General features: G+C 41.3%; 1 protein-coding gene across 5 annotated transcripts in view; it reads right to left on the bottom strand.

The window, feature by feature from the left end:
* LOC142369266 (RNA-binding protein with multiple splicing-like) overlaps positions 1–25483 on the bottom strand; it is a 37312-nt gene that overhangs the window by 7564 nt on the left and 4265 nt on the right. For 2 of the 5 annotated variants that reach the window (XM_075451591.1, XM_075451592.1), the window contains exons 2-7: positions 15240–15317; positions 14522–14560; positions 11577–11639; positions 8445–8595; positions 5849–5976; positions 2592–2661 (exon numbers count right to left, since the gene is read on the bottom strand). In XM_075451591.1, the coding sequence (XP_075307706.1) occupies positions 2599–2661; positions 5849–5976; positions 8445–8595; positions 11577–11639; positions 14522–14560; positions 15240–15317 (522 nt within the window). In that variant the 3' untranslated portion in view covers positions 2592–2598. The remainder of the gene's footprint in view (positions 1–2591; positions 2662–5848; positions 5977–8444; positions 8596–11576; positions 11640–14521; positions 14561–15239; positions 15318–25483) is intronic. The other 3 variants (XM_075451593.1, XM_075451595.1, XM_075451594.1) reach the window with 3 other exon arrangements.

Genomic DNA, 25483 nt, shown 5'->3' with positions numbered 1-25483 from the left:
TTTTTTTTTTAATAAAGACTCATAAAGCAGCACCCAGGTACGCCAGTAGTTCTTGGTGCATATTCCACATTTACAACCTTTCTGATCACATCATCCATCTCTCTCTGTCCCATCGCTTTTATTATCCTCCAATGTGTACTTTGTAGGAATGCAGATATGCCAAACAGGGGTTTTAAATTAAGAAATATATTTTATCCTGCCAGGGTTTTGACAAAATGACAAACAGGTCCTAATATTTGCTGTTTGGTTCCAATAATATTCAGAGTTTATAATTGCAACTGCAATAGTGTGTGCATAATAAGCTTACATACAAGTCCAATAGATTTCAGGCATCCATCCACAAGGCAGGTCTGTGGAGGCAATCATTTCCTCTGATACTCTTTTACTGAAAAACCATTACAATGTAAAAACAGTTTATTTGTCCTAAGGTGAATAATCCTAATCAGTTAATCATCAATGGTAGAAAGAAAGTACATCAATAACACTTACTTAATGCTTAAGAAATCAATATTTCTACATTAATCATTGATGAATGGAGTCAATCATCGTGTTAAACCCAAATGAGAATGAGCTAAATGTGCCGCTTCACTTTTTTTGCATCTTCCGGCTCATTGTCTTCGTTTTCAAAAGGCAGATTGGCAAAGTTTGCAACTAATAACTGATAGCAGGACAGGATTAGAAAATAAAAGAGAGTTTAAAAGAGAGTGAACAATGGATTTAACACAGGGTTGGGTGGCGTGGAATATGACATGGCAACTTTGACATTTTGATTCCTTTATTGCAGATCTGTTTGCAGTTTTTTTAAGGCGTTCGTCATGTGGCTGAAAAATAGATGGCATGCTAAAGAAAGCTAATGTTAAACGGTCAGCACTTTGATGTCATTGTTCCTCAAACACACATGCCTGATGGCAGAGTTGCCATGGAAGATGCTTGCCTGTCAAATTGAGGTCCAGTAACTTGCTGAAAGCAAGTACAGGGGCAGGTACACTGTAGAATGATCAGCCCTCAGTTGGTGGGCAACCTGCTCTACTTCCTAATCCACAGCTGCACATAGCAGTAGAGCCACGCCCGAATAAAGATAACATTTCCAACCGTCTATTGATCTATTGTCCAAATCCATTTGTCCACTTCAGGACTGCAGTAGCAACGGGTTGAGCAGAGATGATCAGTCCTCCCTGTCTTGAGTCTCCTCCAGGGGGATCCATAGCCACTCCCAGCCAGCTGGGAGATGTAATCCCTCCAGGGAGTCCTGAGTTGGGCGTCCGCCCAGCTGGCTGTGCCTGATAGAGATGTAAAGCATGGTGCCCAGGGGACATCCTTATCAGGTCCCCAAACCACATGTAGACGAGCTTCGATTCTACTCTGAGCTCCTACTGCATTGACAAACTTCTCAATAAGTAAGCCAACCCACTCATTAGTAAATAAGTCATTACACCTGCTTGTTTTTGCCACTTTGTTCTTTATGTAATTACCCACAGTTCCTCCACATACAGTAGATGAGGGTAGGGATGGAGACTGATAGGCACGTTAAGAGCTTTGCTCTCTGGTAAATGTGGAGAAGAGGTCGATGCAAACGCTGAACAGGTCTGACTTAAAGCTGAGCATGCAAACACAGCTCTCACTCCGGGTGTTCAGGGACTGCAGAAGCAGGCTGGGCACACTTTACTCCCAAAGCACCACCCACAGAATCCATCCCGATCATAAGCCTTCAAGTCTACAAGTCTGCCAAACACATGTACCCTGGAGTGACAAACTCCCAGGCCTCCTCAACAATCTGTGATGGTGTGAAAGGTGACCAAGTTGTCATTACTAAAAAATCTGTTTTGAAATAAATGAAGTAAAAAAGAACAATAATTGATTCCAAACTCTGTTGGCAGTGGAGCTGAAGTAAAAAAGCCGCACAAAACAGAAATACTGTCTCAAACCCAGAGTTACTTTCACCACTGACAATATTAATGCTATAAATCAAAGCAGCTTCTATTAGCATTTTAGTTATATTTGCTGAGCTTCATTCAGTCTGCTTTATCAAACAATCGGCACCGACACTCATGAACAATTCTTTTTTTTTTTACTACTCGCTGCTTTTGATGACTGACATCAACAGTAACTTCAATGGGAAAAGTCGACCCTCTGTACCCTGTGACCTGAGTGGGGAAAATACTGAAGTTGCATCTTTCATCTCTTATAACGTGTCAGGGACTGGCTGTAGTTTCATTCACCCACTGGGCCTCATGCTCCCACGTTTACTTCTAACAGTCTAAGCTTTTTTTTTTTTTTTTTGGTGACTTGTACGTTTGTTTGAAGCCAACCAGCAGATACCAGACGAATTAATTGGTTGGTTTGGGTGTTAGCACTCTCTTCTTTGCCTCTGATCCCACATAAAGAATCTTCATTGAGCTAAGTTGACGCACATTGGGAATAACACCCTGTGATATTTCCAATGTATGTTTATGAGTATCTCTGTGTCTGTATATACAATGTGTCATAACATTTACTGTAGTAGTTACACAGCACAACACAATGTGCACTTCTTTTGACATTGCAGGGCAGGGGGGGGCTCTAAGTGTGTGTTTGTGAAGACTGTTACTCACACATACTTCAGCAGAACTGCCTGGACTTCCATCCCTGAGGAGTTCCATCTGCAGGTGGGAGCCAGCGAATCTAAACACAAAGAACGTCACAAGAACATCACATTATCTTAAATGTGGAATATGGTTCATTGGTCCACTCTCTTGTCTGTACATCACATACTGTATAAAGCCGGCAGCAGGTAAGCTTACAGCCCTGACGCTATAAAGAGGGAAACATCTGGACTGACTCTGTCCAAAGGTAACAGAATATGCATGTCAGCAGCAAAAACGTTGCATACGACATTGACAACTCGGGTGTCCTACAGTGTTCAATGCATTCTTGATGCTCGTCACGTGATATAATTTTCCATGCAACTCACACAATTAGATATTCACTAAAATGTCACAGGAATGAAAGCTTTTCTTCATTAACTTTGATAATCACTAATTAGCTGACATTGATTAATTCCGACTTAAAGTGATACTCCGGAGTAGATTCAACCTGGGGTCATTTGAACCGTGATATCCAGCCAAGTAGCCCACCCGCAGTTTTTTCGATATTGGCTGAACATCAGCTGAGTTACTGAGTTATCCCGAATAGCTTCGTACAAGGGTTAATGGATCCTGGTCCGTATCTCCAAAATTACCACACTAAAATCACATGCCATGACACCAAACTTCTACAGTAGTACAAATATGGTCTGTACTCACCAAACGATGCATTTGGAAGTTTGAAAATAGTCCAGGAGTTTATTATTATCAACACAAGCCTGATAGCTTCTCTGCAGCTAAAGCTGCGTCGACGTCACTTCAGGGAGCTGGGAGCTTCAAAGTAAGATGAGGGTTGATCTACTACTGTAGACAACAAAGCAAGGCTGCTCAATTTCTCCATTGATAAAATAATTTCACAACTCTACAACATAAAAATTCATAAAAAAACATGTAGAATATAGCATATACTTTGTTGTCTACAGTAGTAGATCAACCCTCATCTTACTTTGAAGCTCCCAGCTCCCTGAAGTGACGTCGACGCAGCTTTAGCAGCAGAAAAGCTATCAGGCTTGTGTTGATAATAATAAACTCCTGGACTATTTTCAAACTTCCAAATGCATCGCTTTGTGAGTACAGACCATATTTGTACTACTGTAGAAGTTTGGTGTCATGGCATGTGATTTTAGTGTGGTAATTTTGGAGATACGGACCAGGATCCATTAACCCTTGTACGAAGCTATTCGGGATAACTCAGTAACTCAGCTGATGTTCAGCCAATATCGAAAAAACTGCGGGTGGGCTACTTGGCTGGATATCACGGTTCAAATGACCCTAGGGTGAATCTACTCCGGAGTATCACTTTAAGCTTTCATTAGAAAGAATAAAGCCTGAATGTCTCCTGGAAAACCACAGTCGGTCCACTGAAACTTTTTCATTTTTCCGCCTCTGAGGAAATCAGAAACATTCAGCTTCTATAAGAAACTACTGGCCTTCATTTTTATCAATAGATTTTTTTCTGAAGATTTCTGGGGTGTCTTAAAAGTGCACATTTGATGCGTCAGGTCCAAATGGGCAACTATCAATCCAAAAATAACTCAAGGATTCAATAAACACCATGATAAAGGCTGATTACCCACAAAGCCAGACAGGTGAGCTGATGTTGACATTACTATGGTTTTTATACACATTTGTTGGCTTCGCAGCATATCTGCTCCTGAACAGAAGAGACAACTTCAATTCCAACTCCATTCTCAAATCACAGAGATGGATTCTCTTTGAGTAAGTGTAAGTACACAAATCATACGCCTTTGGAAAAATGCCAGCTTGGAAGATTCTACTCGCGCTCATTTCAAATTCTGACATCATCTGAGCTTCAGCTTGTGTCTGTGCAAGAGGCTTTTACGGTTCAATACCCAGGTGTCTGTAACATATGTGGGCACGAATTCTATAGGCACATTCTGGCAGATACAAGATCAGATGACTTGTGTTCTCTTTCATATTTAACAATTTTGTGCTTTAAGACTTCAAACCACTAAGTGATCAATGGAAACGTGCAAACCAATCAATTAACACTCAGAAATGTAACGTCTAACAGTGAGAATGTATGGAGGGCCAGCCTGCACCGAATGGGCTTTCATGAGAAGAATTTCGAGAGATCAATAATAAACTCTGGTGAACTCGCTGTTGAGCCCAGCAGATTAGAAGACCTCGATTAACGGGATCACGCTTTGTTGAAAAACAAAAAGGGTTTCAGTAATGAGGCAAAATTATGATGCAAACCTTTCAAACAACTTTAAAGCGGCGTAAATGAAGCTAATGAATGAGTTTTCAACCGATTCACCAAAACTGGAAACTTTGAGTGGGATCTTGGATATTTTCAATGAGAATCAATCAGTTCTTTGCTCCATCTTTTTTTTAATTTTTAAAAAGTATGACCCTGGAAAAACTATTAAATTTTGTTGGGAATTTTAAACAATTCTTTTTTAAATTAATTTGTCAAAACCAAATTAAACACATGATTGTCTACAACTGTCATTTATTGAAGCACCATTTATTATTATTTTCTAAAGAATTTGGCCAGTTTTTCTTTCTAAAAAAAGGTATAACAATCAGTTTCAATTTGTTTATTTTCATTCCTGGAAATTCACTGGATCAGGTTGCAGCTTCTCTCAAGGGAAGGCTAAAAAAAGCATTGCGCGTCTCCAAAGATGAACTGGAAATCAATTATTTATAAAACTCACTCGTTTCAATGTACCAATTCAAGCGCTCTCATGATGAAGGCACAGCAGATGAGCACAGCTTGAAACCACAATCTCTAAAAATTCCTACTATGAAGTAGTACTTATTATTTTTTAAACTTGCTTGAACACTACAAAAGCCTTCAAGCACAGGAAAATATGCTTTTAGATATGTTCACAATCAAATTAACCACCATTCAACATAACTGTGTAGGGAGACATAAAACTGTCCAAACCTGCCGGCAAGAAAAATATTAAAAATCCCCCATAAAAGATTTCTTCAAGACTTCATAACAGCACAAGTTTAAACACTAGATGTTTGATTTAAACTCGACTTGCGCTTTGCAATCAGTCAAAACTCCTGCACGTCTTCAAAAAAACAGCCAGTGCCTCTGTGTGTGATCAAAGGTGCATCTGTTGCATGGAGCAGAGAATGATTTCAGGCCTGACGACAGCAGATGTATGTGCAGTGGGCTCGGGAGTAGGTGATGGGGCGGCGGCGGCGGCGGTGGTGATGGGGAACAGAAGGAGGTGGGATTTGCAGGTTACCTGAGCGTGGAGCGAGGAGGGGTAGGTGAAAGCGGGCGGAAGGGCCGGCGACAGCTCCGCCGGGTACAGTGGGTAAGACGCCCACACGTCTGGGCTGCTGGGATATAGAGCAGGCACTGTGAGCTCATCTGTGGAAAGAAGAAGAGGAGGAGTGGAGTGAGGAGAGTGCCAAGTGAATGGGAGGGTGGACAGAGAGACAGGGTGGAGGTGGCAGTGATGGTGGTGATTGCGGAGGTGCGCAATGGGTGGAGGGATGGGGGTTATCACTCATCGGAAGTTGAGTCCTCTAACCGAGCGCATATTAAAACCCCAAGTCCAAACGATGTGTCCAAACATTGTTCAGCAACTTTAAGTAGACACTGCAGGGCTGTAAAGCTCAGATTACTCCTCACACTGGAGTGGTTTACATTCGGCAGAGTATTTTTGTCACAACCCTTCCGAGAACACAAACAATAATAGCGAAGATGTAATAAATGGGAAACAGAACATCTGCCTTAAGCTACAACATGTTTGTTTACGAGTTACTGGCCTCATTTACAGTTCAAGTGCAAAGGTGCACATCAGCATGTAAGTTTTGTTCAAAGAAAAATCCTCTACTATTCTCTAGAAACGCTCTATCCCACTGTCACCGGTGCGAGAGGCAGGTACAAACTGGACAGGTCACCAGTCCATCACAGGGCAAGTACAGAGACCAACGAGTCAAACAACCATGCAAGCTCACATTAAATATCAAACCACTAAATCTACTGGGAAGTATTTCCCCCACTTTTTATGAATTAAAAGTTCTGATCTTGATTTAATTGGGGCAAGCTTACACGCCCGCAAACCAAGACAACAATACATCTGACCTTATAGTTGCCAAACATTTTCATGCATCTATTTTTGCACTCAAATGCGTCCTATTATGCTCATTCCCATGTCTATGTTTTTCCTTGTAGGTCTCTGCTAAAGTAGCCTTGGAAACAAGCGAGTTTTAGCTCCTGTTTCTTTAAAGGACCCCCTCCCTAAAAGCTCCCTCTCTGCTTAATGGCTAACTACTGGAAGACTGCCAAGGGGCAGCACCCACAGCTTGTGACCTTCAGGAAAAACCTGTCCTTTCCAAAGACTTTTTACATACGTTTAACTCAGAATTTCAAGCTTTGGTTGCATTTAGCATGAACTTCCTCCAATCCATAAGATTCCCCATGCAATGAGTGTTGAATGATTTGGTTGGAAACTGTCCCTGTATCACAGATAACAAGATAAAGCATAATATCTCATCTTTAAAGCTTTAACTTTGCATTTTTAGGGTCAGTATCTCACACAATATCTACTAGCTTTTTTTTCCTCATAGTGGTCTTGGTCATATGGTGCTTTTAACCAACTCATGGAAAAAACATTAGCTTGATTAGCTATTTAACTGCGGATGCAGCAGCAAAATTGATGGCAGTCAGCTTTTTTACTAATTACAAAGGTCTTCCTTGGTAAATCTGGCACCTTTATTACTCCAAACTTCCCAGTGTGAGAACAGAAAGCCTCACAGGCGTGGCAGCAGGCGCTAAGAGAACAGTCGGTTACACTCCGATAATCATATTTTGTATATATCAGGGGAAAACAAGAGGAAACCACCACAGACGTGCTGATTTACTCCCTAGGTTGAGTGCAGAGTGATTGTGAAAAAAGTGCACAAGTGAGGCGATGGTGCTGCACGGTACAGGGGGGAGTGCACACTTAGAGACACAAAATCAGGCAACATGAAGCGACTCGTAGGAGATCTGTCAGATAGCGGTACAATTATAAAGGCCATTTTCCTGTGCTCTCCATGTCTCCTGGTGACTGTTTATCACAGTATGATCAGAAAAAAAAGGGCGATTTAAACATCTCATATCAGGAAATTACAGCAATTTCTCTCCTGATGATTACGTCACGGTTTCATTAATCGTTTCCTTCCATTTTCCTCTGAGGCACCAAGTACCACCCTTTTTCTGGCAAAGAAAAGATCCAAGATAAGGGCCGTTTGGTCATTCAGGAAGAATGTACTTCCCCAGCTGGCCTATGTTTAACTATCAATGGTTGATTCAAGCAAAAATTCTGAAAATGTTTAACTAGAAAAAAAGAAAATCACAAGAGCTACGTTAGCAAATTCCATAAACACCTGATACTGAAGGGCCTTGAGTCCAAATTATCAAAGCAACAGTTAACAAAGAACATGCACTGTTAATGAGTCATTAATCAAACAGGGGCCGTAAGACTTGGTGGGGGAGAGCTCAAAACAAGCCAACATAGCACAGCACATGATTCATGTGAATTCAAACAAACACTCCCCATAAACATTTTGTTCACACATCACAAGAACAAATAGCATTAAAATGTTTGCATGGAAAGAGAATGTTATAGAACAAGCATAAAATGTCAATTCAATAAGCAAGCACACCATTCTCCTTTTCCACGTACAGTCACAAGGGGGGGAAAAAGCCTCTACTCATAACAACAAAAAAAAAGTCCCTAAAAGGAAACAGCTGTCCACTCCAGTACAGCTAAAGGAAGTAGCAGCAGAGACAGACAAAGTAAGACACGCTCAGGGACAGACAGACAGACGAAAGATAGGAGTACTCACATGGGTCTCTGCTAATGAACTGTGGCCCGGGGCTTTGCTGAGAGGGAGGAGGGTTGGGAGTGCCTACCAGCTTGTTTTTGGCCATCTTGGTGTTGGCCTTGGCGAACTCCAGCCGCAGAGTTTGGGGAATCTCTGGATCAAAGCGGACCCCCTGAGATCGAGCAGAAAGATTTGTTTGTAAAAATGTTGTTTCCTAGAAACTCTCATGCTTAAAATAGTGGGAAAGTACACACAGAGTTTAAGCGTTTGGACAAAGCTTGAAAATATCTCGTTACAGTTGTGAGACTGACTCATAGCATTGAAACTAATGTGTGAGTCATCGATTAGGAACTGAAGTCTTTAGATTTTAGTGTTGACAGGCAGTAAGCTCTATTCTAAATGTTCTTGAAACTAAGATAGTAGGCCAAGATAGTGTCTATAGGGTTTATATTATGTCATGTAAGGTTTTTATCGAGCATAATGTGTAGCTTAACACACCATTGGCTGCTCAGATTGACATTTTTAGAAATGTTGCTGATGGGCATTTGTAGCAGATTCCAGTCCTGGAGTTTTTATGTACTCATTTAAAGTTTTTGCAGGACGCCTGCATATTTTCCATTTATTTGTTATTTTGTTATAATGGAAGTCCAAGACTTTCACAGAAATCCTGGGCTATGATACGGCTAAAAGGGCCGGTCACCTTGCACGTTGAAGTGGGTGTCAGAAAATCGGACCTAATTTATATCAAATCAATTCAAAAGTGTAACTTTTTCCTGCAGCGTACAGTATGGGTGAAGGATTTTCAGTAGACTCAGATGCACTCTGGGTATTTCAGTTTGAAGATTTCCACATATTCCATTTGTTTCACACGCTGGCTGATTTTTCCTTGCAGCTGAATTAAGATGAAGCTAGACAACCAGTTTAAACAGTTCTGAGACGTCCTTTGTTTTCCTGGAAGGTTGCTCAAAGTTTGCAACTTGGAAGGCGTCTCTGTTGGTTCAGATTAGCGTTCACCACAGAATGACTCCTACGGTGTTAAAAAAAAATGAAACCAGTAATACTTCGCTTTCACAATCACGCTAAAACGAGCTGACTAAATAATTTTGCACAGCGCTGAAGTGCTGATTGGCTTTCTGTCTTGTGTTTGTTGTAGTGATGAAACAGAGCAATTTAGACCAAGGTAGAGTGAGATGCCTGTCTTCACTTCTTGCTGTCTGTTGCTGAGAAATCCAGTGAGATCTGGCTGGTATCGGGAACTGTCAATCTGCATACTTTTCATCTTTCAGAATTTCACAGTCTAATCTCCAGCTGAAACCTTAGACCTTGAAGCCCACTATAACTGCTCACAGTGGATCTTGGTGTTGTTCTAGTTTGGAGCAACACTCGTAATTGAAATTTTGAACCCGATGACACAAACCTGGCAAGCGCATGATGTCATTAACAACACAGGAATATAAGCCTCGAGAACCTTGCTGTGCTCCCTACCAAACTCCGTCACTGTAATTTAATATTATGACATCAAATCCCTCATTTGTAGGGACACATGGTGAGCATCGTAGCTTAAAGTGGGCCAAACACTTCTGCAAATTCTTGTTCTTGGGATGCCACTGCTAAAATCCCTCCGACATGCTCCTACTCATGACAAGCCAAAAAGGTCATTTTTCTCTCAGATCTTCTTCTAATAACTCCGCATGAGCAGTAGTCCAAATATTTTTTCCTCTCAATTACTTTCACTTGAGAAAACATGAGGAATGTTGTAGAAACAAAGGTCTTCTTCATGCAAAAATAACAAAGATGCTATTTGTTTACTTTCTTTGGAAGCCGGGGCACAACTTTAGCGGCGGCTATAAAATCCCCCCCTAATTAACCTCATTTTGATTGTCTGTAAAAGACACAGAACAGCACAAAGGTCAGATGAGCTGAGGAGAAACGCAGTCAAGAGTGAAGTTCTCTGCAGCAAAAGAGCAAGTAGCTGTGAGGAGCTTCTCAGCTTGTCCCTGCAGGCTCGGGCAAAGCTGAGCTAAAACAAGCGAGGGATGACTCTTCTCATGAAAGAGGGGGGAATTAACTAGGATTGCTTTGGCTCAGTGCACTCGCAGCTTCTGCCGGTAGAGGCTGCAGAGGTATAATAAGGTACATGGGTATAATGAGGCCCGAGCACACTTCTGTTTGAACTGTGTTGGCTATCCACCTTGAAGTGTTTCTTAGCGTCCTCTGCATCTGCTGCTTCGGTGATGACTGCACAATAAAACTGTTATTGAGAGGTTCTGCAGTTTAGAGGAAATGTAACGGGACTCCTGTGATAGCAAACACATCCCCTTCTTGCTCAAGTTTTCTCAGCAGTACACATCTTTCAATATGCAGATAGATGTTTGCAAAAATCTAGCTTATCTCCATATGACCCCCGGGATAAAGCACTTCCCCCAAAAAACAAGAGCTCTTTCCAATTCTCAGCCCCACTTAGAGATTCTATTAGAGAATCTACAGAAACAGTGGGGAGTGTTGTTGGCTAATAATAAGATGATAATAATTTCATCTATTCTGCTGAAATACGCTACAATATCTCCACGTCTGTAAGTCCACACTCTGCCGTTATGGTCCTACTTTAGACCGGGGTGATCTTTTTTGACAAAGAAATCAACAATAACTCACGAGGCAACTAACGGGGAAAAAAACAATGGGAAAATAAAGGTGTGAGAGCTGGTGTTCATTACTCTCTTTCTTTCAAGAGGCTGAATAAAACCCTGTGAGGACGAGGCTCCGTTTTATATTCGAGTCTGCCTCATCAAGGCTTTCAACTGAGCTACAGTCTGAAATAAGTGAGATTAAAATTAAACCCTAGATCAATATCTTCTATTTATATGTGGAAGAACAAATTTTCTCCTGACCTTGCAGGTTTCCCGGTGAAACCTACAGACAGAGACCTTGTCTTCTCAAACAGAAACATTCAGATGGTACAGTATTTAGAGTAGCTATGACATATTTGTCTTGACTAACATTGTGCTTTTTGCATGGTATGGAAAATGTGTCTGAATTTCCCTGGCATCAAATGCATTTGCACTGCAGTCAAAGAGATGCAGTTCCGAGCCGTCGCTAGATCTGCTCGCGTTGAGGTTGTGCATGAGAGGAGCACGAAGAGGGCATGACACTTACGTTCAAGGCATTCTTAGCAGCCTCCGCCTCTGATCGACTGTCAAAGCTGACAAACCCCACCGGCTGGGGAGACAAGAAGACAGAACAAAAGAAAGAAACATGGTTAAAGGCAGAAAACTGAGTCTGCATTTCTGTCTGAGTGACAAAGACATGTTGTTCTTTAAATATATATATATATATATATAAATATATATATATATATACTCTCCCCCCCCCCCCCCCCCCCCATTCTCAACCTCCTCTATCTCTTTCTCTCTTGCCCTGTTTATAAAGCTGTGGCAACAGAGGGGGAGATAGAAAGAGGGAGAAAAATGCAGGCTGAACATTTACTTTGTACAAAGAGTTCATCGTTTGGCTCTCCTTTGCCCATATACGGGCAATGTGAGAGAGAGCAAGAAAGAGCATGTATGTTTTACTATGTGAGAGGCAGAGATGAGAGGAGAAACAGCTGAAAAGGATAAAGATGGAAAGAGAAAAGGACAAATGAGAGGGGAATTTAAAGGCTTGAGGTAAAAGGAGCTTTTAAGACCTCCACAAACACTGCCCGTCAGTGCAATATATTTTTGTTCACATCTATTTCACCTGCTCGTGTTTTACATTCTAATAGCATGACTTCGGAGCCGGTACCTGCAATACTAATGAAGAGGGAGAAGCAAAAAGAAGGCACAAGGATGCGGTGTGGCTGTCATATTTCTAACTGACTGCAGATGTGAACAAAGAATGCACAATTTTGTAGAATATATTTCTGTGGAAGTGGAGCCTCTAAACATGTTGATCCCATGGGGTCACAATGCTGCCTGTGATCTGGAAAAGCAGTCGAGGGTTATGGGAATTTTGAATAAATGGAGTGAAGGGAGGAGAGAAACAAGTGAAAAGGAGAAACACGCACAGAAAAAAGAAAGGAGGACCAAGTGAAGACGTCAGGGGGAGGAAGGGAAACAGGAATATAAATAGAAAGGGTCTGAGATCTGGCTGTTGCTATATATGGAGATAGCTGTGTGTTCTCAGACTAGTAGGGAGAGGGAGATCGATTGATTTACATCGCCACCGTCACTGCCATTAGTTGGGAGAAGCAAAACAAAGCTTGAGGACTCCAAGACAAGACTTAGCAACGACTGACTCTACACGTGTATCGGTTGACATTTGTCATGCTGGAGATGGCATTTATGTGGGATGGTAACAGATGCCCCTTTTCAAGCCTGGCTGTTCAAGGCCTAGTTTGGAAACGGGGGCTACAGCTCGGACCGTTTCTTTCCTTCGCAGCCAAACAACCTTCTTTCAGCAGGGAAAAAAATCTGTAATAAAGTGTCCCCAAGTTGATGCTTATTCTGTTCTGCCTAATCTAAAGAAAGATAAAGACACAAATAGCCGGGCAATCCTGTACTGTATGTAATGGAATATCAAATGTCTTTGTAGTTTCATGTTGAGGAACATTGTGCTGAAATTGCTCCGCTGTGTTGATGCATTTTGCAGATGCAGACTCTGCCTCTCTTAGGTGCTCTTTTTATACCCAACCATGTCACTGACCTTATTAGTTGAATCATGTTCCTCTAGCTGTTCCTTTTTTTTTTTTTAGCTCCACTTACTTTTCCATAGTTTTTGTTGCCTCTTAACCTCTTTTGAGATGTGTTGCTGCCATGAAATTCGAGATAAGCTCAATTTTCTAAATTAAATGGTAAAATGTCTCACTGACAAGCATTTGATATGTTCTAGTAGGAATAAAATATTGTATTATGAGATTTCCAAATCATTACTTTACATTCCAACTTTCAGCATTTAGTGCCTGTGCCATTTGTTTGTTTAATGATGTATCATTCTAAAAAATTGCAAGACACATATAATAAGCCCATTACTGCAGACTTGACAGATGTCATTACATGAACATGGTCTCATACATTTTTAGATTAAATATTTCATATTCATCTTCAGTAGTTGTTGCTGTTTAGATGTTTAAGTTTTGACAAAGAGGTGACTTGAAAAGCCGGTAGTGGCCAAATTAAAAACCAATACGTAAGCAGGGACTAGTCTTTATAGATCTACGGTACATTACCTCTCAAGTGCTTGCACATGTGTGTCTCACATCAAAACTAGCACATTGTTTGTGGTGGTAGACAATAAATCTGAAATACTGTAAATAGATACAGACAGCTGCTTCGACAAAAAAGAAGAAAAAAACCCCAGCAGCGGATAAACAATAATAATAAAACACTAGCCTGCTGAAGACTTGACCTTCTAAAAGTAACAGCTGCTAATTATCTTGTGAATGCTTCTGACAACCTGCAACCACAAAGCAACTAAAAAGGAGTAATCCTAAAGCATCTTTTCCAGATGATTTCTCACTGCTGCTGCAAAAAGCTTTCCTTTATTTTTAGTTTTCGAGCTATTAAACTGCGCACACAACCTAAATCGCCCTAAACCCTTCTAATGAGCACGTATTCGTGGGAAACAGTAACGCGGTGATAAGTATGCTGACAAAAAGCTAAATTGCTCAACTTTATATATGGATGCCTGCCAGCTGAGCTCATTTTCAGTCCTGTAGCCCTGGAGGTAAAAAAAATCCACCGTCGGTACTGCTCTTGTCAAACTGTTCGCTTCGACACCTCGAAATTCTTCTCCCCTCACATCCTTGCATGTCCCTTCAGAGTCGACTATCTGTGACGACAAATACTATATTCCACTGCCAAAGGCAAGTTGGTGCAACACCCTCCCACCCCTCCTCCTCAAGAAAATCTATTGAAGGCACTTCCTAAAACAGGGGGCTAATCCCTCATTGTCAACAAGCAGATACCTCCAAGAGAAAAAAAGAAAAGAAAAAAGGAGATACAAGATATGTTAAAGTGTTGATGGGCAAGAAATTGTGCAATGCAACTGTAACAGCAAGGCTTCATTCAGTGAGGCGTTTCTTTTGTGGATGGAAACAAGGTGCTCAGTGTCATATAACATACCTGTTTAGAGGTGAGTTTTATCAAGGAGCCTTCGTAGCCCTGAAACAAAGAAAATGTGTCAGAACTATGATGTCGCAACTCAGTCTCCCGAGTTTAAACCACTTCAGTTTGGGACAATGTCAAAATTTTTGCATGGCAATCTCAAAGCCGACTGAATTTGGATGTTTCATGCGTCATGGAGCGCTTATGAAGACCATATGGACTGGAATGTTGTGCCATACTTGATTAATTACTGCTAACTGCTCTCAACACTTGAGATATGAAACATTTACTCAGAGCACATACCATAGTCATTGTCTAATTGAGGGATTACATGCATTGCCATTACTCATTATTCACTTACACAGCGCTGCTCTTGCCCCATTAAGGTGCATTATTCTTGGGCAACGATCCAAAAAGCCTGCAGCATCCACATTAATTCAACTGAACTAGAACTCTCTGTGCATGTGACAAAGTGGAGTTTCTGAGGTGAAGCAAATAGCTTTGTTTTCGTATTGCAGGCATCGAGCCATTTTTCCACATGAGACACACAACACACAACTTTACTGTGGATCAAGATGTGACTGAACCTCAGCTTTGGGAACACAGACACTTGAACCTTGCAGGAGAGTTTCCATTGCCGTTTATTTCATCACCATTAATGGAGGTCTCATTGACTGCTGGAAAGAAAGCTGCTAAGAATAGCTGCAACCCATCAGTCTAAAACACACAAACATACCTTAAATGGTCTGAAGAGGAGATAGAGCTCCCGGGGTTTAATATCCAGAGGTAGCCCACTGACAAATAGTGTTCGGACCTGAGGAGGACAAGAGAGAGATCATGTATTTTTCATTAACCTCCACCTGTTATAAATAGCTCCATTGCCTCTCCGACAGTAATGGATGAGGTTATGAGGAAAAGGACAATGAACATGAGTTAAATAGTTACCTGGACTGGCTTTACTCTTAAAGATAGACTTTTCAAATACAGATAGGTATGTCTTTTAGTCCAGCAAATACACTCAAACACCCAATAACACACACACTCCCTTCTGCAGTATTATGTTCTCTTGTTTAATCTACAATCTGCCGTCTTTTATGGCAGCCTCTGTTTTACATTTGAACTTTTCAACTTGCAACTTCAGTTGGCATTGCTGGGGAATTGTAATGTAACGGATGTGTTAGCTGCAACGGACAAAGGGAAAATCCAAGTGCTGTGGTCCACGTTGAGACAAAGAAGGTGCAAAACCACAGCGGAGCAACAGACAGGTGACTACAAAGGTGCTTTCAGGCAAAGTGGGCATTCTATTGTGTTATTATGTGTGCTGATAAGGAGAAAATTAATGCAGCTAGAAATCTGCAGGTGTACAGCAGGTGAAACTAGTTTATTCAAACACCTTTTTTTAATCTATTTATCTATTTTAAAAGAAGAATTTTACTCAACAGCTTCCGGCACTTCTGCATGAAATGATTGTGTTTTGAGGACACAAAGTGCATAACCTCCCCACAATGTGAAAACTTTAGTGACGGAAAAGTAAGAAAATGAAAAACAGGTTGATGACTTGAGAGACAGCTGTGAGTGGGTGGTGGGGGTGAACTCATTTGGTCTACACAGTGCTGCTTCGAACACTGCTTTGGAAACTAAAAACGGAGAATGTACCGCAGAACATCCTTCATTCAAAGTTAACTTTGTGCAAAGAGTGCAGCTGAGTTTTCTTCTCTTTGATTCATTATTACATGCCATCATATCTATAGTGAACATGCATACTTTGATTTCACGCAGACTTAAGTCAAAGTTTCATTACTTTCCACAGAAAAACTGACAAGATGGCAGACAAGGCACAGTGAGTCCTGCATTTTTTGCCCATCACCCTCTTGGCTTGCAAGCAAGTGGTGAAAGCTTTTAAGAATCCTGAAAACTGGTAAATGACATGTCAATTATGAAGCAGCACTGTCTTAAATTGTGCTCTTCTTTAACATCTTTTTCACTCTGACTCAGGAGTCACGCTCTCCTCACAATTAGCAGGAAGACAAGTTTAAGACACTTTCCCAGTAGATCTGCTTTCCAGACCTTGAGAATTAATCCATCTTTCTCACACAGTTTGTGCAAATGCTTACCAAGTGAATGAGTAAGGCTAGTTCCCATTACTTAAAAAAAAAATAAATAAATAAAAATAAATCAGTAGCAGCACGTAGTAATGCTACCCATCAGCAAAAGACAAACACGTCTTCATTATTAAAACATCTCAAGGCTATTGTGTTGTTAACTTCCATGGCACAAAGATTTAGTGTGATTAAATAATTGGTGATTAAAAAAAAAAAAAAAGACTGATGGAAAGCGAAAAAAAAATATATAGAGATTTAAAAAACAATATATACTGAAACTAATCACTTGTTTGAGATGAATTTCCCTCCCTTTTTATAGAATTAACGCACAATGAGGCGGATAAAATGGCCCGTTTCAAATCAGCTCTGATGTAGTGGACATTTTACTCACATAATTGATCACATCAATAATCAGCCCTTTCTACCTAGAAGAGATAAACATGGCAAATATTTGCAAACTGTAGACAAAGATCAACTAAACCACTAAAAGACCATTTAGCCCAGCTTTGTTTGCATCTTCAAAGTGTTGTTGACCATAACTATTCAATTCAAACCAGGTAGTGGTAACAAATCTAATGCACATTTTCGACCATCATACAATGGACAACCAATACAATGGACAACCAAGCAGCCATGTCTAAAAAGGCTGGTGTGAACAGCAGCTCTCTTTCAACACGTGCAGATCCATTAGCACCAGTGCCAACATTTGGTAAAAAACAGACATAGCAGCACTACAACACACAGGTGCGGATAAGCCTTGTCATAGCTCATGCACTCTTGTTACATTATGTTGGCGCTCCAACAGGAAATTCTATTACTTACATGTAATTTTAGAAGTATCTGTCATTAACAAGGGGTCATTTAAGATTAGTGAATAAACTGACGACAGCTTTGCATGTGCACCTAAAGCTGTGCAAAGCAACAAAAGAAAAAAATCCTCATTTTTTTTCCAGTCATGATTCTCCAAGGCAACTGGAGCACTTATGAGATCAATTCTGTCAATATTATCATTTTAGAGGCACTATTCGCACCACTTCTCTCTGGAATCAATTAAAGTTGGCTTGGCGTAAGAACAAGAAAATGCTCCTGAGCACACAAGACATAAAACTCAAACAATAGGCTGCGTGCATCTAACTGTTTTCAAAAGCTCCACCCTATAAATAAACATCAACAACTGTCACGGTGAAATGTATGAAGTGATCCGATTCTATTTAAGGCTTTTAGAATAAAACGTGTCGATCACACAGAGTGGATTCAAAGCTCCCTGATTCATTAGATAGTGGATTCACAACTCAGGGCACAAAGGAACTGCTGAACTAACACTGCGCCTCATTCCCAAATGTAACCTGATATGCACCACTGAAGCCAAAGTCAGAGCAACACACAAACAAAGGAGCTTAGCAACTGTGGGAGCAACAGCATGGCTAAAACCAAACCGGCCAATCAGCCAAAAAAAATTTAACTCTCACCGTGGCAACTTCCCTCACCTTTGCTCTGATCTCATCAAAGGTGAGCTGAGCCCGTCGGTGCCGTCATTACGCTCAGCCTCTGACAAATCTGCTTAAATAAACTCTACTCACGGTCTCCTTTTATGGAATGAAATGGGAACAAAGTCAGAGGAGGATAGTCAATCAGACAAGAGCAAAGTCAGTCACAGACAGCTGCTGATGCTGGTAAAACTAACAATAAAGAGGTGCTGTGGAAGAAGAGGGGTGCTGAAGCTAAAAATCTAAAAAGGGTGTTTGAGACAAGCAAGTCACAAAAATGACAACAAAAGCTTTCTGTTTGAAATCTCCATCAAAGACTGCTTTTGATTCTTTGTTTTAGTGAACACAACTCATGTTGAAGCTACAAATGCACACTAAAAGATGCCAAAAATCATCCTCGACATCGGATCAGATGTTAGGCGCGCATAGTAGCGTTCAGATGACAGATTCATACATCACTCGTACGACTAAATTAGATTTACTGCATTTGGCTAAAAGCAAAAGCTGAATATCAGAACTCTACGTAGATTAAGAAAATCCTAGTCATCCAACCTTCTCTTGTCAAGCTATGACAGATTTCATCTCTGATTAAGCTCCCATCTTCAGTCATAGACACATGAGAGCTGGGCATGCTGCACCAGTCAAAACACAACGAGTCCTTTCCACACTCAGAACAATGGGACATTCTTGGCTGCATCAGACCTCATTCCTGAGACTTCCTGACGTCAGCTGTTGTGATATATGATCGTTTCTGCATGTCCGGTGTGGGGCTGACTGCACACGCCGGTTACGCGATGATTCACAGACAAATGTGTCAACAGCTCTCCACTGCAGACATCTGCTGTTGATTACAGTATCAGTCTATTATGTTGCTATCAGACTACAATGAAAAGGCAGGGAGTTGTAAAAGTGCTGCCACCACTTACAGAGAACTTCAAAAAGTTTTACAACGCCGTAAACTAAAGTGAAGGTCAAGCAAGGGTTTTAGAAGATTTTCCAGATTTGTAAAAAGCAAAGACAAACCCTCTGCCACTCTTTTACTGGGTTTGTTTTATTAGTTCCTCGTGAGTCACATACCCACATTACCATAGTGCTGAGTTGCCTGGTTCAAGCCTTTGAATCCTTGACCATTTATGGCGCGCTTACACTAACGTTCAGGCAAGCTTCAATCAAAAACAGGAGCCCCTACCTACCACGAGCCAGCTGACTATTTCACAGCCGGCGTACCAGCACAGTTCCCTGGCAACGCCTTAGCGGAGCACAGTGAGTGTGCAGCCCCAGGCCAAAAACATCAGATCCTATTAAGGCCACTTCTGCAGCAAGTCCTGGGGGATCCATGCACCTCTAATCAGAGATCCTTGACTCCACAAGCACCGGATGAGGTCATCAACCTATTGATTCTCTATCATTGCACCTTTCAGGTTATCTTGTAACACCCCGCCGATGGAGACTGAGAAGTCTGTACTCCGAACAAAACACAAGTGAAGTGTTATCTTAAAGGAAGAATCCAATAATCATCAGGACATAAGAGTTATTCTCTAAAATGTCAGGTAAAATTTCAAAATCTTTGTACGGATGCACAGGTTATACATACTTTAGATGTTTGGATTCTAATCCATCGCACGATACCATCATCAGGACAGTTGGAGGCAACAGAGGCAACAGAGGCAACACAGGCAAATCCAGAGTCTGACTGTGGTCAAATCTCCAACAGCATAAGGTATTATTTAGTAAAGTTTCTTTAGTTTACTCTAAGTTCTATCACATAGAACTATCTATTAGGTACTCTGACAAATCAAAGGAGAAAACTGGACAGTAGGAACTATAGCCAGAGGATGGCTGGCCTTTTTCTATAATTTTTTTTTAAAAAGAATTCATTTAATAACAGTTAATAACAATGACATGAATAGTTATAGTGTGTGATGGGTCGAGGCACTGGCACACACTTGTTTAATTGTGTTTTTTACTAAGATCTAAGCAGTATCTAAGAACAGCGTTGCCAATACCAACAGAGACTTTAACATCAAGATAAAATCTTGGCTGGAACAAACCAACATTTTCTATTGTGTTGCAACACCTGGTACAAAAGTATCAGCCCTAGAATGCTATTTTCTTCTTTTTGTACGAATAACAAGGCTCACTCTTGACCAAAACCAACAGTAAAAGTAAAATGCAGATTTACATAACAGCTGAGACTGTAAATTATAGGAACATCCTTTAAAACTTTATGCAGAAAGACATTATATCTGAGTCATTAAGGACAAGTTAATATGTCATTTCTATTCAGCTTGTTTTGTATGCTTAATTAGATTTGCTACAACTGTTACCTGGAATGCCCTTATTATAATCCGCCCGCCTGTGTGGTTCTCTCACATATTTGCTCTGACTTTAATTGAGTGCCTTTCTGACCGTTCATTCCGACTGAAATGAGGGACACGACCTTGGTGCAATGTGAGAATATTACTATGCATTTCCCTCACCCTCCCTGAGTGTGCATGCTCGACAGCCTACTTAATAGACAGAGGTCCTTCAAGCCAAACGTGGCAGGAAGCAGCTTTAACCTTGAAATGAGAGTTCAGGAGCTTGATGCTTCACATGTGGTTGGAAGCAAAAAAAATGTGGCGATTAGCTGTACACGAAATCCTAAAAAGCTCAGAGGAAATCCACTATTTCACATCCAGACTCATTATTTTTAAATGCTCGTTTTGTGCGACCGAGCTGAAATCAAAGTCTTCCCACAGGCCAAGGAGAGCTCAGGTTCAAGTTGAGCCACATCATCAAAAGCAGTCAAACTGACAGCCTCCTGCAACCCCGGAGTTGTCACTGCTCTGTGTTAGCATCACTACCCATCATTCTCATACATTTTTTTTTATTCATCTTCCACGTAAAGGAATGTGGCGAGTGAGAGACTGCAGGCCTGAGAGGTGTCAAACAGCCATAAAAGGAGGAGTCCCTCTGCCTGTTAATCACCACGGTTCAGCGGGTTAAGTTTCCCCATTCAGGGTCAGAAGTCACAGGTTAGGCCCGGGTTGTCGTGTTGGGCAGAGGTTAACTTTGAGATTGAGCACACTCCAAGCGTCATGCATAAACTCTGAGAGGAGACTGTCTTTTGGTTTTTTCCTCTTACTTCCCACAAGTGCTTTTGACTAACAATTACAGCTCAGTAAGAGTCTGTGAATGTTCCAACAGGTTAACCTTTAAAAGACATTTAAAACTAATGACCTAGTAGGTATACCCAGGCTCCGCCCTCGCAGTGACGCAACACCTTCGGCTCTGCTACACTTACTCAGGCCAACTGCTCATTCAGGTGGATTCGAGTTCCCGAAAAAATGGGAACTCCACCCACTTTGTCGGGAAGCAATCAACTTTGAGCAGCGCCAACCAAGGCGGGTTCAAGGTAGTGACGTGGTTGAACTGCCACTCAACCCATGGATTGTACACGGAAGCGCTTCATTCAATATCAACATGGAGCAGCGTCAAGCTTTTGACACTGCTGTAGATGCTGTAATGAAAGTGTTCGACAGGAGATTCTCGTTAAAAATCGAGCAAAGAACAGCCCTTGAATCGTTTCTTGACAGGAAAGACGTTTTCGCCTGGCTTGCTCCCTACTGGCTTTGGTAAGAGTTTAATCTACCAGTTAGCCCCGCTGGTAGCTAAATCATACGTCAGAGGAAAGAGTGGTGTGATTGGCTTAAGCTTAGGCACAGCCTTTTCTGGCCACAACCAGTAGCAACCCGAGGGAGGCGGGTTGACCAGGCCATTTCGAATCGTATTCGTTATGGTCTTGGTCAGACCAGAATCTCGAAGAGATTTGAAAGTCTATGTTAATCAGGCTATAGTAGGTATGCACTTCCCCGTTTTTCCTGCTGTTGCTCTTTTCTTCCCATCTCCATTAGTTTCCCTTGTTTTTTATTCGAAACACTTCAGAGAAAGGAAAATCTGTTCCGTTAATGACACATATGTACTCTTTCTTTCATGTTAACCTCTTTCAGCAAAAAGTCCTCAGGGTGTCATATGAAAGAGAGGACCGACTCCCTTTCACAGACTGTCACCCACACGTCAAGTCGACTGTCAGCTTAGAGCTCATCAAAATCGCTCACACCGGCTTGATCTCTTCTTCCTTTCTGTCATCTGATGAGTGTCCATAAATCGACTTAAAATTCCAAAGCGCTCATTAATTTGAACTAATCTCCGCTTCAGCCTTTTCTGGGCTTCCTTTGTTGCTGCTTGACCAAGTGGACACCTTGTACTGTTTGGTGTTGAGGTTGGGTGGGCAGAGGGTTAAAATGTCTGGAGCAAGTGGAGAAAAAAAGCAAAACAACAGCAGGTATTCAGTCACGATCTACGTCTCCGTGAATTAAAATTTGCCCGCTTTCAGCATGCTGTAATCTTTGTGCAATACAGCCATTTCTGTCGTCTAATCACGGTGATGATACTTGCAGTCAATGACTCTTTTACACCAGTTTAATCATACAAGAAACAGCTTTTTTTTGGAGCTGACAATGCTTTGAAGCTTCAATCGTTACCATGGTAATCGACATCCAAATCTAAGGGTTTTTTTTCTTTCTTTTTAAGTTGTATTTTAAATGCATTTCCACAAAAACTTCCAAACTGTTGATAAAATAAGAAACTGTCTAACATTATTCATTACAAATCTCCGGCTTTAATAACAATGCTCGAACCTTAAGCCAGAAATATGCTTGCTATTTAACTGCACACCCACGTAGGCAACCAGTGTTGTTGTGGGTGTAATGGTTCATTTACTTGCTAGTGTACTATGCCTGTTATCAAAGGATTCCACCAGAGGGACACCAGAGAACTCAGGCTGCTAGATTTAAAGGATGTAAACGAAAACATGATGACGATAGAAGAGATTAATGTTAGGGACGTTGCCAAGATCATGATAGAAAAGGTGGTAGTGGTGGCACTTCAGATGGCAAGTGAAAATTGCCAAAATAAGGACTCGGGAAAGCCAGTCATATTTGCCCCAATGCTGCCCCTACCGGTTGTATGCATATGGCATCTTGAAGATGCAAAGCCGTCATGTGCACAACGAATGCGCCAGGAAATGCAAAGCAGCATCATAAACAGACCAAAGTTTATCAAAAGTAAGTGTATTTCTTGTCTCACGCTGCAAGCACTGACGGAACCAAATGGTCAGGTTTAGAAGCGGCATCTCCACTGGCAGAATGTGGAAAAGTCAAACATCCAGGTACAGCCTATGGTCAGGAAGAAGTTCAGAATTTGCAAAGATGAACCCCCAAACTGAAGAGCAAAATTTCTGAAAAATCCCCATCCCCTTTCCAGCAGCCCTTCAGATATCCAAGAATAATTCTCACAAAAGACCTCCACTGTTTTAACAAATAAATATCCTGAGAAAGAAAGAAAGAAAATCGTTTTTTGGTTTACTACCCTACAAATGTCTCTGATGACGACAGTCATAACTATTCAATAAAGTCCCACTGTCCCACCTCAAAGGTTAATTACTTGAAAGCATCAGATTGAGGATAGATCCTCTCCAAACTGATTTCCTCATTACTGTGTCAATCATTCCCAATAAACAGTCATAATACTGTTAAAAACAACACCATAACCTTCAGCACCTACAGTATTACTACTCGTGATATTTACTTTACAATTATGTAAAATGCCATTAAATTTTCTCACTTCACCAGCTGCAACTGTCAAAGCTGTGCAAATAATTAACTACTTTAAGTTTGAAGTTTTAGTGACAAAGTCCATTTTCACTCTAAGCCCGCCGTATTATATCATAACAGAAGAAGATTTTAATTCCTTTAACAGTTGGCAGTGCTTCTTTTTATGGAAGCACGACCTTCAGCAAACACCAAAACAACAAATTAGCCCTGATTGGCTAATGCACAGCTATGTAAAGACTTTGTTTCTGGCTTGGTTTGACCATGGTGGGCCAGCTGTTGCTGCCAACCCAAAAGGCTTTTGGACCACATCTGGACAGTCAGACATAAGTTTTCTCGCTGTTACCACTATGCCTGGCTAACTTCTGTCTTCAAGGCTCTTTCCACGACCATCAACAGCCCCTGCACTCAGAGATCTTAGGGTCAAGCTTTAAATCTATGGGCTGATAAGAGATAAGGCATGTGGTGCCCGGGGAAAAAAAATCAGGTGAAAGAAGGTGGAAAAACAGGATGAAAAAGAAAGCCAAGTTACAAAAGAGGAGATGAAGAGTGCTAAATTATAAACAGTACCAGGGTGGAGCGAGGGAGAGTGGGAGGAAATGGCAAAAGAACAAGATAAAGGCAGAGTGAGGGGAGAAAAGGGGTGGGACAAAGGAAAAGAAGGGAGGGAAGGAAACGGAGGGGAAGAGAGATTAAAAAAGGAGTGAGGGAGAAGGAGAGGAGGATGGACGGGTGGTGCAGAGACAAGAAATTAGATGAAAAAGAGAATTATAGGCTGAGAAAGTGTAAAGAGCATAAAAGGAATGTGATAGCAGGTGTGAAGAGAGACAGAGATGAGATACTGTAAACTGCGAGGTGGATAATTATAGCTTGTGAGGAAGTAATATTCAGTAAAGGTGACAGAATAAGTGCATAAACACAGAGTGACAAAGCAAGACAAAATGTCTCACACCGTCTACGAGAAAAAGCTCACACCTCCCTCGATCACAACACTGCATGTAGTCTGTCATTTATTACAAAGCAAATCTAAATGTGACAGCCGAGATCTTTTAAGGAAAGAAGCACTAATATTACGTTCATAAATATACATTAACTGATGAGAGCAGAAAGAAGTCAAGAGGTTAGCAATTGTACTATATATACTTTCTTCCTTTCTTCTCACATCCGTCCCAACACTAAGCCATGTTGTTGTCTTTTCAAATACCTCTTGTCGCACAGCTGACAAATGGCTAAGATAAGATGACAATTCCCTTGGCGCTTTTATAAATAAACTCCAACCTATCAGATGGGTGGATGGAGCAATGCTTTACTGTTTGTCTGAGATTGCGAAGGAGCCTTTTATTGTCTAAATTACCGTATACCTCAGAGCATATCTGCCATTTTAAAACTACCTCACAGTCTTAATCTACAGTAAATCTTCAACAATACGTCAGATCCTCTCTGTGTTTTCGCTTTCTCCCCATCATGGGCACCTTCCCCTTCATGCTGCCCTCTGGTAACGTTTCATGTCACAGATAGTTAATGTATCTGCGTGCCCTTTTCATAGATCCATGCACACGTAGGGACCACACACACATGCCCACGCAGATGTGCTGCAGACCTGCACTGGCCTCCCTCCGCTTCACCGTGCCTCTCCGACAGTGTAGCTCCCCACCTACATCTCTTCATGGAAAAGGTCACGCTGGCCACATGACCTGCTATTTGAAGAGGACCTGGTGGATACCCAAAGCAGGCCAA

Source organism: Odontesthes bonariensis, chromosome 19 (genome assembly GCF_027942865.1).
Source record: "Odontesthes bonariensis isolate fOdoBon6 chromosome 19, fOdoBon6.hap1, whole genome shotgun sequence".
NCBI lineage: Eukaryota > Metazoa > Chordata > Actinopteri > Atheriniformes > Atherinopsidae > Odontesthes > Odontesthes bonariensis.
The sequence above is the reverse complement of the archived record's forward strand: the minus strand, read 5'-3'. Positions and strand labels throughout refer to the sequence as shown.